The sequence below is a fragment of the Puma concolor genome, chromosome A2, assembly GCF_028749965.1.
Source record: "Puma concolor isolate L17-30 chromosome A2, mPumCon1.1.hap2, whole genome shotgun sequence".
NCBI lineage: Eukaryota > Metazoa > Chordata > Mammalia > Carnivora > Felidae > Puma > Puma concolor.
In genome coordinates, this window is record NC_141668.1 from 13734937 (window position 1) to 13750391 (window position 15455).

Consider the following 15455-nt stretch of genomic DNA (forward strand, 5'->3'; position numbering starts at 1 on the left):
TCAGGTCAAGTGCTCCCGTTAGCGTTCCACCACTGCCCCACCAAGGGCCAGCTGCCGGCTGCTCCGCTTGGCCTCCTCAGCCTGGCTGCTGACTCTCCCCGTTTCCTTCCCCAGCTCTTACAGGACAAAGAGCCACGCGCCAGTGGCATCTCTACGCCTGCGACACCCCTACCCAAGCAGCCACAATAACATCAAGCTTGGTGACAGAACGGGGGAGCCGCAGTTGGTCAGCAAAGGCACGGGCTGCTGCCACATCCGGGACGCCGTGCTGACTCGGGTCCTGCTCTGTGGCGCACACACGGCTAATTCAAGGATCCTTGAAAGGCTCCCCCTGCGCGAGAGAAGTCTCTCGCGCTGATCTGGGGCCCGCGCCAGGCAGTCCCGAACGGGCCGCGGCACCACCACACGGCTCACCGTCCTGCGGTTGGGCCCAGTAGGACGCGAGCCTTCGCAGGATTCTCCTGTACAAAGAGGGCCGGGGAGGGGTCTCTTCTGCTCCACTGGGAAGTCTCTCTGTGGGTCCCGTGTACGAGATAGAGGCTTGATGAGTCTGAGGCCACTCCTTTTAATGTGAAGAGAGAAGCTTGTCAGGCACACACCGGTCCCAACTTTGGGAGTATCTCTACCTGCACCTGCCTGGACGCTAATTAATAATCTCTCACTGACTGGAATCATCTCTACTTTGGAGCATGGAGTCCCCAAGCTTTCTTTTCCTACCGAAGGCCTGTCTTCTATCTTGAGAACCATGAACTCCGTGACTGCTGCCTCCACGGCTCTCACAGAGCAGAAGGTCCACGTGGACTAACCTCCACTGCTTACGCTTCTCCAAAAACAACCATTTGAATGAACATACAATCATCCCATAATGAGTTTATCTTCGGTTTACAGAAAATGACACAAAAATGACACGCATGCAGTCCCGCTGCATCGAATACCTTCTTCACTTCTGGAATCGTACTCCACACAGAGGCCAGAGTGGCTTCGGCCAGCCTCGTGATCCAGCCCAAGGCTTCCAAGTCCATCATTCTCACACTCTAGATTTTTTTGTCTTCTACTTCCTGACACCCCAAGCCCACCTCATCAGTGACTACAGGAATAATTAAAACAACACCCTAGCCTCTCAGTCCTTGACATCATCTCTAATCCCCGCCCCAAGCCACCCATTTCCATGGCCACATCCTGGTCGTTCCTGTTACCCAGAACTATTCCACCATGGAAGTCTAACACCTTGATATCCTACTCTCTAACCACACCCCATATTCTTCTTTTGACTGATTCTTTTGTGCTCAATATACCTCTTAGGGTGAACCACTCCTCCCTGTTCTCAGAGTCCCATGCAGTGAATTACAAAGGAGTAACAATTTTGGTTTCTCTCTCTCTCACTCTCTCTCTCTCTCTCTCTCTGAAAGCGGCCGTCCTGGGGACTCTGCTTCCTACAGCAGTCTGCCCTGAAGGAGACGTTTTAAGGGGATGAATTCAATTTGGAGTACTCGGAAATCTGATTGTGACCGTATTATCTAAGCTGTGTCCTTTACTCCTGCTGACATTTATAAGGCTGGTATTTTGATCTCCCTCTGCCTGGTTCCTGCATTTGCTTTCATAACCTGGTTCAGACTCAGAAGAGGAAGACAGGGGTGTTAGTTTTAGAGCCATGAAGATCCTAACCACACCACATTTCTAATCACACTGAGAATTCCTGTCCCTGACCCCATTTCCTTCAGTACCTAATTAACAGTTGATTACTTCAAATCGCTCCTTTCCCATCACTGTTGGCTCTCTTATGTCTTTGGTGTTCCATAGTAGGGGCCCTGAAAAGCCCCTATTCTGGATCAGTCTTATCACTAGGTTTCTGTACTTGTACATCATGGCTCAGTGTTATTAGAAGGGCAAACAACACTCCAGCTAAGAACTGATACAGGGAAAGGGGCACATGAGTGTCACAATTCTTGGTCTCAGGTTCTCAATGCCATTTGATAATCCTTCTCAACCTCCCTGTTTTCATCTTTCTTCAAATCACCCCTCCCACTACCACCCACCTCGTTTTCAACAGATCACTTTGCTCCCTACGCTTCAGCGAGACTATCGAGACATCAGTGAGAACTGCCTCAACACTCTGTAAACCTGTTTCCACCTGGACCTCTGCTTTATTTCTCTTCTGTCTCAAGGAAAAGGGCTCCCCTTCCTCTGTTCAAGGCCCGTCCGTGGGCCCCACGCCCTCCTTCCTGCGCGTGCATTTTGCCACCTCAGTCACGCTTTGTGTCTCCCCTCACCTGTCCCTAGTCTCCCTTTCTCATTTCAGGGTATAAAGACACGGCTCTCTCTCCAGTCAATAAAAACAACACTCCACCGGCCCCATATTTCTCATTAGTTTTTGCCTTTTCTATCTCCTTCCTGTCAAAGTCAGGCTTCCTGAAGGAGTGGCCCAATCCTCTGTGTCCACTTCTTCCCCTCCCATTTATTCCCTAACTTGCTTCAATGTGGCTCAGCAGCTCCACTCAGGAGGTGACCAGACCTTCAGAGGCCGCCGAGCTCAGGGGACACTTTCCTGCCCTTATTTAGCCTCTGTGCCGCTGCCTCACGAGGCTCTGGCTCCCACTAGTGTGCGTGTGTCCCCTCCCGGGGACTTCCCTCCCCTCGGGCTCCGGCTCCGGAGGCAGCTTTGAGGCTCTTTAAATGCTTACATTGCTTGGGGCCATCCCTGTATCCCTGACCATCTGTCCTGCACACATCCTCATCCAACCCACAGTCACAATAGCACTCAGACACTTACGATGTCCACACCGGCTTCTTCAGACCAAAGTCACAATTATGTCTCCACTGGCCTGTACCACAGGGAGGTTACACTCCGTATATGCCAAACTGAACATTTCATTTCTCTTTACAAACTTGATCCTACTCTAATATCGGCAATGTTGATGGAAAACTCTAGGTAGCCAACTAGTCCCTGAGACCAGAAATCTGGGGGTCCCATACTCTCCTTCCCACTTGTGAGGGGTCAACCTCAGTATCTCTGTAATCTATCCTCCTTGTCGACACGCACTGTTCTCACCCTATGTGGGCCTCATCCCCTCCCACCTGACTTACTTCCACAATCTTCGATCTGGTGCCCTCGCCTTAACCGCCCACTGCCATCTCTTGTCTACACTGCTGACAGGTAACTTTTCTAAAATGCATACCTGCTCAGGTCTCTCCCCTGCTTAAGACTCAGTAACTCCCCAACACTTTAATGGTATAAGTTAGATCCCACATTCAGACCTGCCGTGACCGGCCCCTCCCCAACCCCCCCAAACCCCCTTCCTGCCATTCTATTGCACTGGCCACGTGACAGCACAGGGCCATCCCACAGTGGCTCCTCCACTCAGAATTCCCTTGATCTAGTCTTGTACAGATTTCAAACTTTAGTAAAACTGTTCCCTGCTCTGAAAAGACTGCTGTCCCTGAGTCAGATATGAGTGCCCCTCCTCTCCGCTCCCACCTCATCCTTCCATGCTCTCCCAGCACTTGCCAAACCATGGATTTACTTGTCCTTCACATTCTCTTTCTTGGGGGCAGGAAACCGGACTTATTTGACTTTGTATTCCAAGCATTAGCAGGGCTTGCCACAAAAGATATTAAAAACCGTTCAATGGGCACCTGGGTGGCTCAGTAGGTTAAGCATCTGCGTTTAGCTCAGGTCGTGATCTTGCAGTTCGTGAGTTCAAGCCCCACATCAGGCTCTGTGCCGACAGCTCAGAGCCTGGAGCCTGCTTCGGATTCTGTCTCCCTCTCTCTCTGTCCTTCCCCGCTCTCATTCTCTCTCTCAAAAATAAACTTAAAAAAAAATAACTGTTCACTAAAGAAATGGTGGAACCAGTTCACATTCTCCCTACTCTACAACTTAAATAGGTACTCTATTCTTCCTAAATGCACCTACTACTCCACCACTGAAATTATTCTCTTAAGCAAGAGTAACAATGCATTTTGCGTTGTAGTCTGCTTTCGGTGTAGAAACGCATTGCCCTCCAAGTTCGTTTTCATAATCATGTAAATTGGTTACCCCTAGTACTTTAGGGATTTCATGTTTTTACATTTCTTTAACATAGTGGGAATTTATTTAGAAGGTAAAGGGACCTTTGTTTTCCAAATGTTTTGCAATGGACATACATCACTTTTATAGTTAGAAAAACACTCGATACTCTGAATATTAACATTAGAACCAAGGTTTTCACTACAAACTTCATCTGCAAATTTTCAGATTGACCTGCCAAATTTTGTGCTTAGAGCTTTGATTTATATAAAAGCTGAATATAATAGATCACCCGCAGATAAGGATGACTTTTCTATTAGCATTTCCATTAATACACATTGTTCAGCTTTTCTCTATGCCAACATTTTTCAGTGTATAGTTTATAGCAGCAGCACTGCCCGATAGAACATTCTCCAATGTTGGAAATATTCTTTATTTGTACCGTCCAAGACAGTAACTACTACGCATATTTCGCTAAAACTGTCTGAAGCAGACTTCATTATACACAAGTCTGTACAATCATACATTCAGATACAAATCTCCAATTCATTTCCAGATACTAATACAGATACCCTTACAAATCACTGATGAGATCTAGGTCATTCTGTTTCAGGTTTGTCTGGCAAGAGTGAGTGAATAAATAGGCAAAAAGAAATGGAATATCAACAACAAATTAAGTATGGGTTTGGTAATGGAGGGAATGAGCTGGTAGAGGAGGGGTGACTGCTTAGTTAACAGGAATGCTTTCTGCATTCGTACCTATGTAAATATCCCCCATTTTACAGCATTGGAGCATGTCATATGTATCTGTAGCAAGGGATTTTTAAAAATCCAAATACACACATCACAGACTAACAACACAGTAACACAGGGCAAATTTCTACACTGTAAATTGCATTTACCTTAAGAGTACTGAAGAAGTGAGCCGCTTTGGTTTTTAGGGGACCAAGGTACCAGTACCTGAGAAAGATCAAGATAAAAATCTAATTAGAAAATTAAGAGAACTGGGGTACCTGGGTGGCTCAGTTGGTTGAGCATCCAACTTCAGCTCAGGTCATGATCTTACGGTTTGTGGGTTCGGGCCCCACGTCAGGCTCTGTGCTGACAGCTCGGAGCCTGGAGCCTGCTTCGGATTCTGTGTCTCCCTCTCTCTCTGCTCCTCCCCTACTCACACTCTGTCTCTCTCTCAAAAATAAATAAAGATTTTAAAAAAATTTTTTAAAGAAAATTAAGGGAACTATCAACATGATAGAGACCATTCATGAAGGACACTACATTCGATTTCTGCCTCTACTGGGAACACTAGTCATAAGCCCCCTAGTGTGAGCGGTGTACTAAGAATTACACTCTACTCTGAGCTCTGGAGGCTTAGGGATTGTGCTTTAGCAGAAAAAAGTAAGGCAGTTAAGTTTTTAATCTGCATTTCAATGCTGCATCAAACAGCGTGTAATTAGTTATACACTGGATATAGATCCTTGCAATTTGTAAGAAATACATAATCAGCAACTCCCTGACTCTCTCAGTTCCCAGGTATCACTGTAATGGACGCTTTCAACCAGAGAACATAGTGGAGTCTACATTCAAAAGTGCAATGAGTGGAGGACAATGAAGCCACAATGAGAGGCAGATGCCAGGTGATCTGGTGTGTGACTCACAAGCTAAGTGACTGTATCCTGTATACCATGTTCTCTCTCTCTCTCTCTCTCTCACACACACACTCAGAATTAAAATCTGTAAATCAGCATAACTTCACATTACTCGTGTTATACAGCTTTAAAACGGCAAGTGTTAAATCTAGGAATGAAGAGGGTCTTCATGTTGCTAAATACATAAAAGCCTGGCGTAAAGAGAAAGAGGACTACTGGAAACTAGAAAAGTGGCATAAAATAGATTCCTCTTCCTCTCCGGCCCCTACCAGCACATCTGAAGTGCTCCCTATTTGATTCTGATCAATATGCATTTATTTAGCACTTACTATGTATATGAAGCAAACAGAAGAAATACAGAGTATAAAATTCCTGCCTTTGAAGGCTTATAATTTGAGAAAACCCAAAAAAGTAGCAGAAAATGATAAATGACCATGTATATATATATTGGTATAAACCCATCGCCGTTTATTGGTAAGGAGAGTCAAGAAGGGATAAGAAATCACTGAGGGCCGAAAATCGTCAGAGCAGCCACGCCTATATAACGAATGGCTCAGGAGCAAAGTAAAGGTGTGGGATTTAGAAGGATCGTTTGGATTTAGATACATGGAAGAGGGAAAGGAATCATTCTAGGCAAGAAGGGAAGCAAAGGCACAGGAACCACTGAGAATAACACCCACAGCAAAAATTTAAAAGATCTGTAACTATGGAATTAGAGTTGATGATAGATTAAGTTGGGCCTTGAATGCCAGAATAAGGAGGTTTGATAGGCTCCAATGAGCCATGTGGAACCATCCTAATTATTATCCAGGTTAATACTGTGATGCTACTAATGAGGGCCTTGATCATCTGATTTAAGCTTACGTAATAATTGATTTCTCTTCCCAGCTAGCCAGAGAGAAAGGCGGTTTATTTCTCACTATCCATAGTTCCACTCATCTCTACCAATAGCAGAACTTGAGATGCACTCGTAGCCTGATGGCCAGCTAGGAAACCATGGCTTGCAAGCCTACTGTTTCCCCCACAGCACACGGAGCAACTCGAGTCCTACTCGAGGTGTTAGAAACCACCACCCAAAATTTTAAAGTCCCTGTTCCAAAACCAACCAAAATACAGACAGGTGTATGAGATATCCCTATGACCTATGCTAGTGTTCAGTTGTCAATGAACACATTTCAGGAAGCCATTTGTTCTCATCAGACTCTTTCAGGAAAAACTAAGCAATTCCTCTTGATGGAGTTGCTGGTATTCGAGATCACAGATAAAACCTAGGGTGACTGGTGCAGTCAAGGTAATCATGGCAATCTTGCAAATAAAAACAATGTGAAACGCTGAACAACTGCAGGGCATAGTGTAATACAACCCATCCCTGACATTCCACTCTCAGGAACTTCATCGACAGGATACAAAAGTGAGACAAGTACGAGAAATTTCCGTAAAGAAAGTGTGGTGGGAAAGCCTATGAGGAAAGAGTTTTCTTGATGAAAGCTATGTGTCAGATCGATCATAACTCATTTAAACTGCACTAAACCTGTAAGTCCGATGTTAAGGAAAATTAAAAAAAAAAAAAAAAAAAAAAAAAAAAAAAGGCACCAATGGACCAAACCTCATGCAGTGTCTCCTTGGTCCCACCTCAGGAAGCCTTTGCCTGCACCACCCTCCACTTCTAACAGAACACGGCACACCCTCTCTCCAAGCCAATAGTTTCATTTAGCACAATGAACTTTGCAAAAATAAGTCCATTTCTGTGGAAGCCAGCGACAGCTTCTCATCCCTGACTCCACGGGTCTGTTTCTTCCAGCTCCAAACACCACCAGGCGTCCACCTTTCTTCCCTCTCAGATAGGCAGCCTGCGGTCTCTCAATCTGCTAGGCTTGAGTTATACAGTGGATAGATTTACAAGAATATACAAGAAATACATAGTCAGCATCCGCCTGACTCTCAATTTCCAAGTATCACTGTCATGTAGCTAGGCTTTCAAAAAGAACACATCTCAAGAAGTTGCTCTGGCCGAGGTCCAAGAGGTTTCTGCCTGGGTTCTCTTCTAGGATTTTGATGGTTTCCTGTCTCACATTTAGGTCTTCCATCCATTTTGCATTTATTTTTGTGCATGGTGTTCAGAAAGTGGTCCGGTTTTCCCAACACCATTTGTTGAAGAGACTATTTTCCCTCAGATACTCTTTCTTGCTTTGTCGAAGATTAGTTGGCCATACAGATGGAGGTCCATTTCTGGGTCTTCTATTCTGTTCCATTGATCTATGTACCCATTTTTGTGCCAGTACCATATTGTCTTGATGACTACAGCTTTGTGATAGAGCTTCAAATCCAGAATTCCGGTGCCTCCAGTTTTGTTTTTTTCAGGATTGCTTTGGCTATCCTTTTGTGGTTCCATACAAATCTTACATTTGTTCTGGCTCTACACAAAAATGCTGGTGGTATTTTGACAGGGGCTGCATTACATGTGTAGATTGCTTTGCATAGTATAGATATTTTAACAATGTTTGTTCTTCCAATCCATGAACACGGAAAGCTTTTCCATTTCTTTGTGTCCTCTTCAATGTCTCTCATCAGTGTGCTATAGTTTTCAGAGTACAGAACTTTTACCTCTTTAGTTAGGTTTATTCCCAGGTATCTTACTGTTTTTGCTGCCATTGCAAATGAGATCAATTCCTTGATTTTTCTCCTGCTTTGTTATTGGTGTATAGAAATGCAACAGATTTCTGCACATCGATTTTGTACCCTGAGACTTTGCTGAACTCATGTATTAGTTCTAGCAATTTTTTGCTAGTCTTTCAGGTTTTCTACATAGACTATCATGTCATCTGCAGATAGTGAAAGTCTGACTTCTTCCTTGCTGATTTGGATGCCTTTCATTTCTTTTTGTTGTCTGATTGCTGAGGCTAAGACTTCCAGTACCATGTTAAATAGTCATGGTGAAAGTGGACATCCTTGTCCTGTTCCTGACTGTACGGAAAAGTCTCTTAGTTCTTCCCCATTGAGGATGACATTAGCTGTGGGTCTTTCGTATATGGCCTTTATGATGTTGAGGTATGTTTCGTCTATCCCTACTTTGTTGAGGCTTTTCATTAGGAATGGATGCTGTATTTTCTCAAATGCTTTTTCTGCATCTATCAACAGGATCCTATGGTTCTTATCCTTTCTTTTATTAATGTGGTGTATCATGTTGATTGATTTGCCAATATTGAACCAGCCCTGCAGCCCAGGAATAAATTCCGCTTGGTCATGGTGGATAATTCTTTTAATGTACTATTGAATTCAATGTGCTAATATATTATTGAGAATATCTGTATCCATGTTAGGGATATTGGCCTACAATTCTCCTTTTTAGGGGTCTTTGTCTGATTTTGGAATCAAGGTAATGCTGGCTTCTGGCTTCATAGAGTGAGTTTGGAAGTGTTCCTTCCATTTCTATTTTTTGGAATGGTTTGAGAGGAATAGGTATTAACTCTTCTTTAAAAGTCTGGTAGAGGGGCGCCTGGGTGGCGCAGTCGGTTAAGTGTCTGACTTCAGCCAGGTCACGATCTCGCGGTCCGTGAGTTCGAGCCCCGCGTCAGGCTCTGGGCTGATGGCTCAGAGTCTGGAGCCTGTTTCCCATTCTGTGTCTCCCTCTCTCTCTGCCCCTCCCCCGTTCATGCTCTGCCTCTCTCTGTCCCAAAAATAAATAAACGTTGAAAAAAAATAAAAGTCTGGTAGAATTTCCCTGGGAAGCCATCTGGCCCAGGACTCTTGTTTGTTGGGAGATTTTTGATTACTGATTCAATTTATTTGCTGGTTATGGGTCTGTTCAAATGGTCTATTTCTTCCTGTTTCAGTTTTGGTAGGTTGTGAGCTTCTAGGAATTTGCCCATTTCTTCCAGATTGCCCAATTTGTTGGCACGTAATGTTTCATCGCATTCTCTTATAATTGTATTTCTGTGGTGTTGGTTGTGATCTCTCCTCTTTCATTTGTGATTTTATCTATTTGAATCCTCTCTTTTCTTTTTGATAAACTAATCAATTTTGTTTACTCTTTCAAAGAACCAACTCTTAGTTTCATTGATCTCTTCTACTGTTTTTTGTTATTTTTGTTGTTGTTGTTTCTATATTATTTATTTCTGCTCTAATCTTTATAATTTCTCTTCTTCTGTTGGCTTTAGGCTTTATTTGCTACTCCTTTTCTAGTCCTTTAGATGTAAGGTTCTTCTTACTAGACACAAGGCTGAAGGCAAGGGAAAGAAAAGCAAACAGGTCTATTGGGACTTCATCAAGATAAAAAGCTTCTGCACAGTGAAGGAAAGAATCAAGAAAACTAAAAGGAAACTGATGGAATGGGCTAAGATAATTGCAAATGACATATCAGATAAAGGGTAGGTATCCAAAATCTATACAGAACTTATCAAACTTAACACCAAAAAAACAAATATGGGCAGAAGACATGAATAGACACTTTTCAAAGATGACATCCAGATGGCTAAAAGACACGTGAAAAGATGCTCAACATCACTCATCATCAGGGAAATACAAATCAAAACCACAATGAGATACCACCTCACACCTGTTAGAATGGCTAAAATTAACAACCCAAGAAACAACAGGTGTTGGTGAGGATGTGGAGAAAGGGGATCCCTCTTGCACTGTTGTGGGAATGCAAACTGGTGCAGCCACACTGGAAAACAGTATGGAGGTTCCTCAAGAAACTAAAAATAGAACTATTCCTATGATGCAGCAATTGCACTATTATTTACCCAAAGGATACAAAAATGCTGATTCAAAGGGGCACAGGCACCCCAATGTTTATAGCGGCGTTATCAACAATAGCCAAACTATGGAAAGAGTCCAAATATCCATTGACTGATGAATGGATAAAGAAGATGTGGTATAGGGGAGCCTGGGTGGCTCAGTCAGTTGAGCGTCCGACTTCAGCTCAGGTCATGATCTCACAGTTTGTGAGTTTGGGCCCCGCATCGGGCTCTGTGCTGACAGCTCAGAGCCTGGAGCCTGCTTCAGATTCTGTGTCTCCCTCTCTCTCTGCCCCTCCCCTACTGGCACTCTGTCTCTCTCTGCCTTCAAAAAATAAAGTAATAAAAAAAAAAAAAAAAGATGTGATATATATATACAATTCAATGTTACTTGGCAATCAAAAAGAATGAAATCTTGCCATTTGCAATGACATGGGTGGAGCTAGAGCGTATTAAGCTAAGCAAAATAAGTCAATCTGAGAAAGACACATAACGTATGATTTCACTCATATATGGAATTTAAGAAACAAAACAGATGAACATATGGGAAGGGGGTGCCGAAAGAGAATAGAGGAAGGCAAATCTTAAGAGACTTTTTTTTTTTTTTAATTTTTTTTTTTTTAACGTTTATTTATTTTTTTGGGACAGAGAGAGACAGAGCATGGACGGGGGAGGGGCAGAGAGAGAGGGAGACACAGAATCAGAAACAGGCTCCAGGCTCTGAGCCATCAGCCCAGAGCCCGACGCGAGGCTCGAACTCACGGACCGCGAGATTGTGACCTGGCTGAAGTCGGACGCTTAACCGACTGCGCCACCCAGGCGCCCCAAGAGACTCTTAAATACAGAGAACGGAGGGTTGATGGAGGGAGGTGGGTGGGGGATGGGCTAGATGGGTGATGGATACTAAGGAGGGCACTTGTTGGGATGAGCACTGGGTGTTGCATGTAAGTGATGAATCACTGAATTCTACTGCTGAAACCAATACTGCACTGCATTTTAACTAACAACAATTAAAGTTTTTTTTAAAAGGGGGAAAAAAAACCCCAAAACACCTCTCAGGCAGTCTTGAGACCAGGGCGGTGAAAGCTCCATAAGGCTGGGGCTCCAGCACTGTCTTTCACTTGGTGCCCAGCTGAGCAGGCTGCAGGATGATAGGCAATTTCTGTGTAGCATGAGCCTAACCTGCCCTCAAATATGACCTCCAGGGACAGAGATGCATCTCCTCCACTCCAGTACCAAGCTGGGGGGGGGGGGGGGGGGACGGGGAACCGAACCTTCCCTAACTGCTCTGTGTGGAAGATACAAACCTCTACCTGTATTAGTCACACATAATTCAACCGGCAGGCCCACCGGATTTCTTCCTAGAAGATCACTGTAGATCAAAATGTCAAGGACAGGAGCAAAACAAGATTTTTAAAAAATCATCCCACGGCAGTACAGTAATCCTTTACTTGCTAACTTTGACGCCAGCGTCTCTGAAGGATCCCCATCGAAGGCCGGTCACTGCAAACACGGGCTTTTCCTTTTCACCCTGGAAGTTAAATACATTCATTTTAAATTAATGATTACAGTTAACTTGGAACTCTCAATAGTTAAGTACCCAGCAAATGCTCACAGCCTAGTTTTCCTCAAACCAAATTCTAAAAAGGGTGTTCAAGGGGCGCCTGGGTGGCTCAGTCGGTTAAGCGTCCGACTTCGGCTCAGGTCACGATCTCGCGGTCCGTGAGTTCGAGCCCCGCGTCGGGCTCTGTGCTGACTGCTCAGAGCCTGGAGCCTGTTTCAGATTCTGTGTCTCCCTCTCTCTCTGACCCTCCCCCGTTCATGCTCTGTCTCTCTCTGTCTCAAAAATAAATAAACGTTAAAAATAAATAAAAATAAAAAGGGGTGTTCAAAATCTCAGAAATTAACTGAGTACTCAGTAAAAGGACCTGAATAAACCATCCTATAAAATGAAATTAATTTTTATATATTAGGCCTCGTGAATCTGCTGGCAAGGGAACATATTATCATACTTCAAAAGAAGTACCTAACTATGCTGGCTTTTTGACCAATCACAAGTCGGGTCAGCCAGAAGTACTTCTCTCTCAGACTTGCCCAAGGCAAAGATCATTTCAGCCTGAATTCTCTTTAGAGGTCCAAGTGTTCTCAAGTAAGATCAGAATCCTGGTACTCTAGAAAGTTTCACCTGAGCATCTAACAATACAGCCAGATATCTGTCACAACAAGTCAGAATAAAAAGTGATTCGGATTGGGGCACCTGGGTGGCTCAGTCGGTTAAGTGTCCCACCTTCAGCTCAGGTCATGATCTCACAGTTCGCGTGGGTTCGAACCCCACGTTGGGCTCTGTGCGGACAGCTCAGAGCCTGGAGCCTGCTTTGGATTCTGTGTCTCCCCCTGTCTCTGTCCCTCCCCCACTCATGCTCTGTCTCCGTCTCTCAAAAACAAATTAAGAAAAAAGAAAGTGATTCAGATTTAGCCCAATGCTTTATGGCAAAATACTGCAATTACCATCAGTGAGTTACTAATTAATCTGCCAGTTAAGTATTATATAGAAAACATACACAATAGAGTCATTGTCTTTAAGAGTTTATACTTTATAATGGACCTTCCTTAGAATATAAAAATATATAAATATATAGATATAGATAGATCAGGATCTATCTATATCTATCTATATAATATATACAAGATCCAGATCCTAAAAGGGACTTTTCCCACACCTCAGAATTAGAGCTAAAGCCCAAGAGTGTGCCCACATTCTAAACAGAGCAGCCACACGCTAGACATAACTCCACAGAACTTGCTAAATGGGGGCAGAGCCAGCTCGATTTCCACCAGGCCATCAGTACAAGCAAAGATTAGGAGCTGGAGGAGAATCCTGGACACCATAAATTGCTGGTCTAGGTCAAGTATATCAAGTGTTCTCCTCGGGGAGGGTGTGCTTCCCCCTCAATCCCACGATACCGAAACCCAGTGAGGGATTTCCAGGAAAATCACACACTCACAGGGGCAACTTGTAAACAAAGATACTGGCCTCCCATTCCTTGCTTGTGTGTCTGTTCCAGCAGATTTGCTTTTCCGCCCTCTGTCTAGGGAACTAGACAGAGATGGTGGAGCACAGAGGTCATGGTGAGGCACCTTGGCCCCTGGCACAGGAGGGGTATGTTAGTCCCCTAGGTGCCAAGTGGGTATTGTGGAAAACAGCAGGACTTTGAGCCATCCTGATGATGGAAAGCTCATCTTTTTTTTTTTCCCCATGGAATTATCATTGACAATATGATACATTAGGGAGTAGTAATAAAAATACCTGCTCTCCATTGAGGAGGGCACTTGCTGGGATGAGCACTAGGTGTTGACTGTAAGCAATGAATATGGGAACATAACCCAAAACCAAGAGCGCACTGTATACACTGTATGTTAGCCAACTTGACAATAAACTAAAAAAAAAAAAAAAAAAAAAACCTGCCCTCAAAGAGCTCAAGGTACAATGAGGGTAGACAGACACAGACAACAACAATCCAATGCAGGAGGTTCCCACCACCAAGAAATGCATCGAGTGCTATGAAAGCACAGCAGGTGCGACTGGATGTGGTGTGTGAGGGGATCAAAGGACACACATGGTCAGGGAAACACAACATCAATTTTAAAACAAAACAAATTTTAAAGAATAAGGTGTCTAGATTGAGGGAGGTTAGAGAGAAGCACGGAGAGAAAGAAAAGGGAGAAGAAAGGTCTAACCTGAGGAAGAGAAGCAACACTGTGTGAGTCTGCAGTGGACTATTTCCCTCAACTGTTCCATAAGGGGTTTGTAAGCATCACAACTAATAATAATGATAACTGTAGAAGATTCCATGATGAAAGGAGTTGAGAAATACCAAAATTCGTTGGTTTGAAACAAGTTATGTTCACTACAATTCTTCTTGGGGTCTTTAATATGTTAATGTATATTATAAACTTCCAGAAGGAGAAATACGAATAGTTTTCCTGAATTGTTAACTGTGCAACCCTTCCCTGGGAGGCACTTTGTGTAACTAATACTCCTGGGGAAAGGCTGATCAAAAGCACATAGTCTAACACGATGTCCTGGTTTTAGTATTGAAGACTTCCCAACTGGTGCTCTAAAAATGTTTTCTCTGTCTTCATTGAGGAGGATTTTAGGAATATTCTGGGAAGATTAACTAAAAAGCCTTGTAACGTCAAGGTGCTACTGATTTGGGATGCTATGTCCTAGCAAGGGGTAGGAATGACTCTGGACACCAGGAAATGAGTGTGGAAAGATCTAGAGAAGCCCAGCTAACAACCAGATGGTCATAGGGCCCTCAGGATTCAGGAGAGGACAAAGGGTCGGTAATGAAGAGACTCGTCCTTGTTGGGGTACACAAGAAAAATAAGGGTGGTTGGACAGAGGAGAAGCCAACAGACAAACTACCACTGGAATGTTAACCCGATGAAGGTCTGGGTAATTGAGGATCAGATGGAAGGGTCAGTCAACAAAAACAGATAAAAAGAGGCACACAACCAGGTCTTAACAGCAAAGGACATATGTTGTCCCAAGTCATAGACCCTCTGCAAAGGGAAAAGGGCCTACTGGTTGCTAAAGAAAAATAATTCAGAAACCTGGCTGGAATAAAAGCTTAAGGAACAGTGAAAAGAAAACAATTCTGGTCAACTAGATAGGTACCTAATCTAGGAATTTTAGGAACTCTAGATGAAGAGAAAGAAAATAGGAATTCTGAAGTTCTGAAGCAGCCCTAAGCGTCATCTTGAGAGAATGATCAGTCAGGGTTAAAAAAAAAAAAGGAAACCAGGAATGACAGGGGAAAGGGGCAGATTCTAACTTCAACCAGCAACCCTATCCTCCTCTTTGGGTTCTGGGTTGGCAGATTCTATGAGCCAACTGAAGTAGCAAAAAGAAAGAACTAGAAAGACTTCTGTAAGTCTTTAAAGCCTTTGAAGTTAAGTACCAGGCTTTGTAGATGTCTATATGGGAAAATGCCATTTGGAAATCACAGGATCGTGCCAAGAGTGATACCACCTAGACAAAGCAGTCAAGTTGAAAAGCAA

The 15455-nt window shown here is 43.8% G+C and overlaps 1 protein-coding gene across 5 annotated transcripts in view; it reads right to left on the reverse strand.

Moving 5' to 3' along the window:
- The window catches only part of AGK (acylglycerol kinase), an 80796-nt gene that overhangs the window by 10065 nt on the left and 55276 nt on the right, over positions 1 to 15455 (reverse strand). For all 5 annotated transcript variants that reach the window (XM_086688509.1, XM_086688522.1, XM_086688515.1 and 2 more), the window contains 3 exons: positions 11843 to 11922; positions 4909 to 4966; positions 415 to 562 (listed from right to left, as the gene is read on the reverse strand). In XM_086688509.1, the coding sequence (XP_086544635.1) occupies positions 415 to 562; positions 4909 to 4966; positions 11843 to 11922 (286 nt within the window). The remainder of the gene's footprint in view (positions 1 to 414; positions 563 to 4908; positions 4967 to 11842; positions 11923 to 15455) is intronic.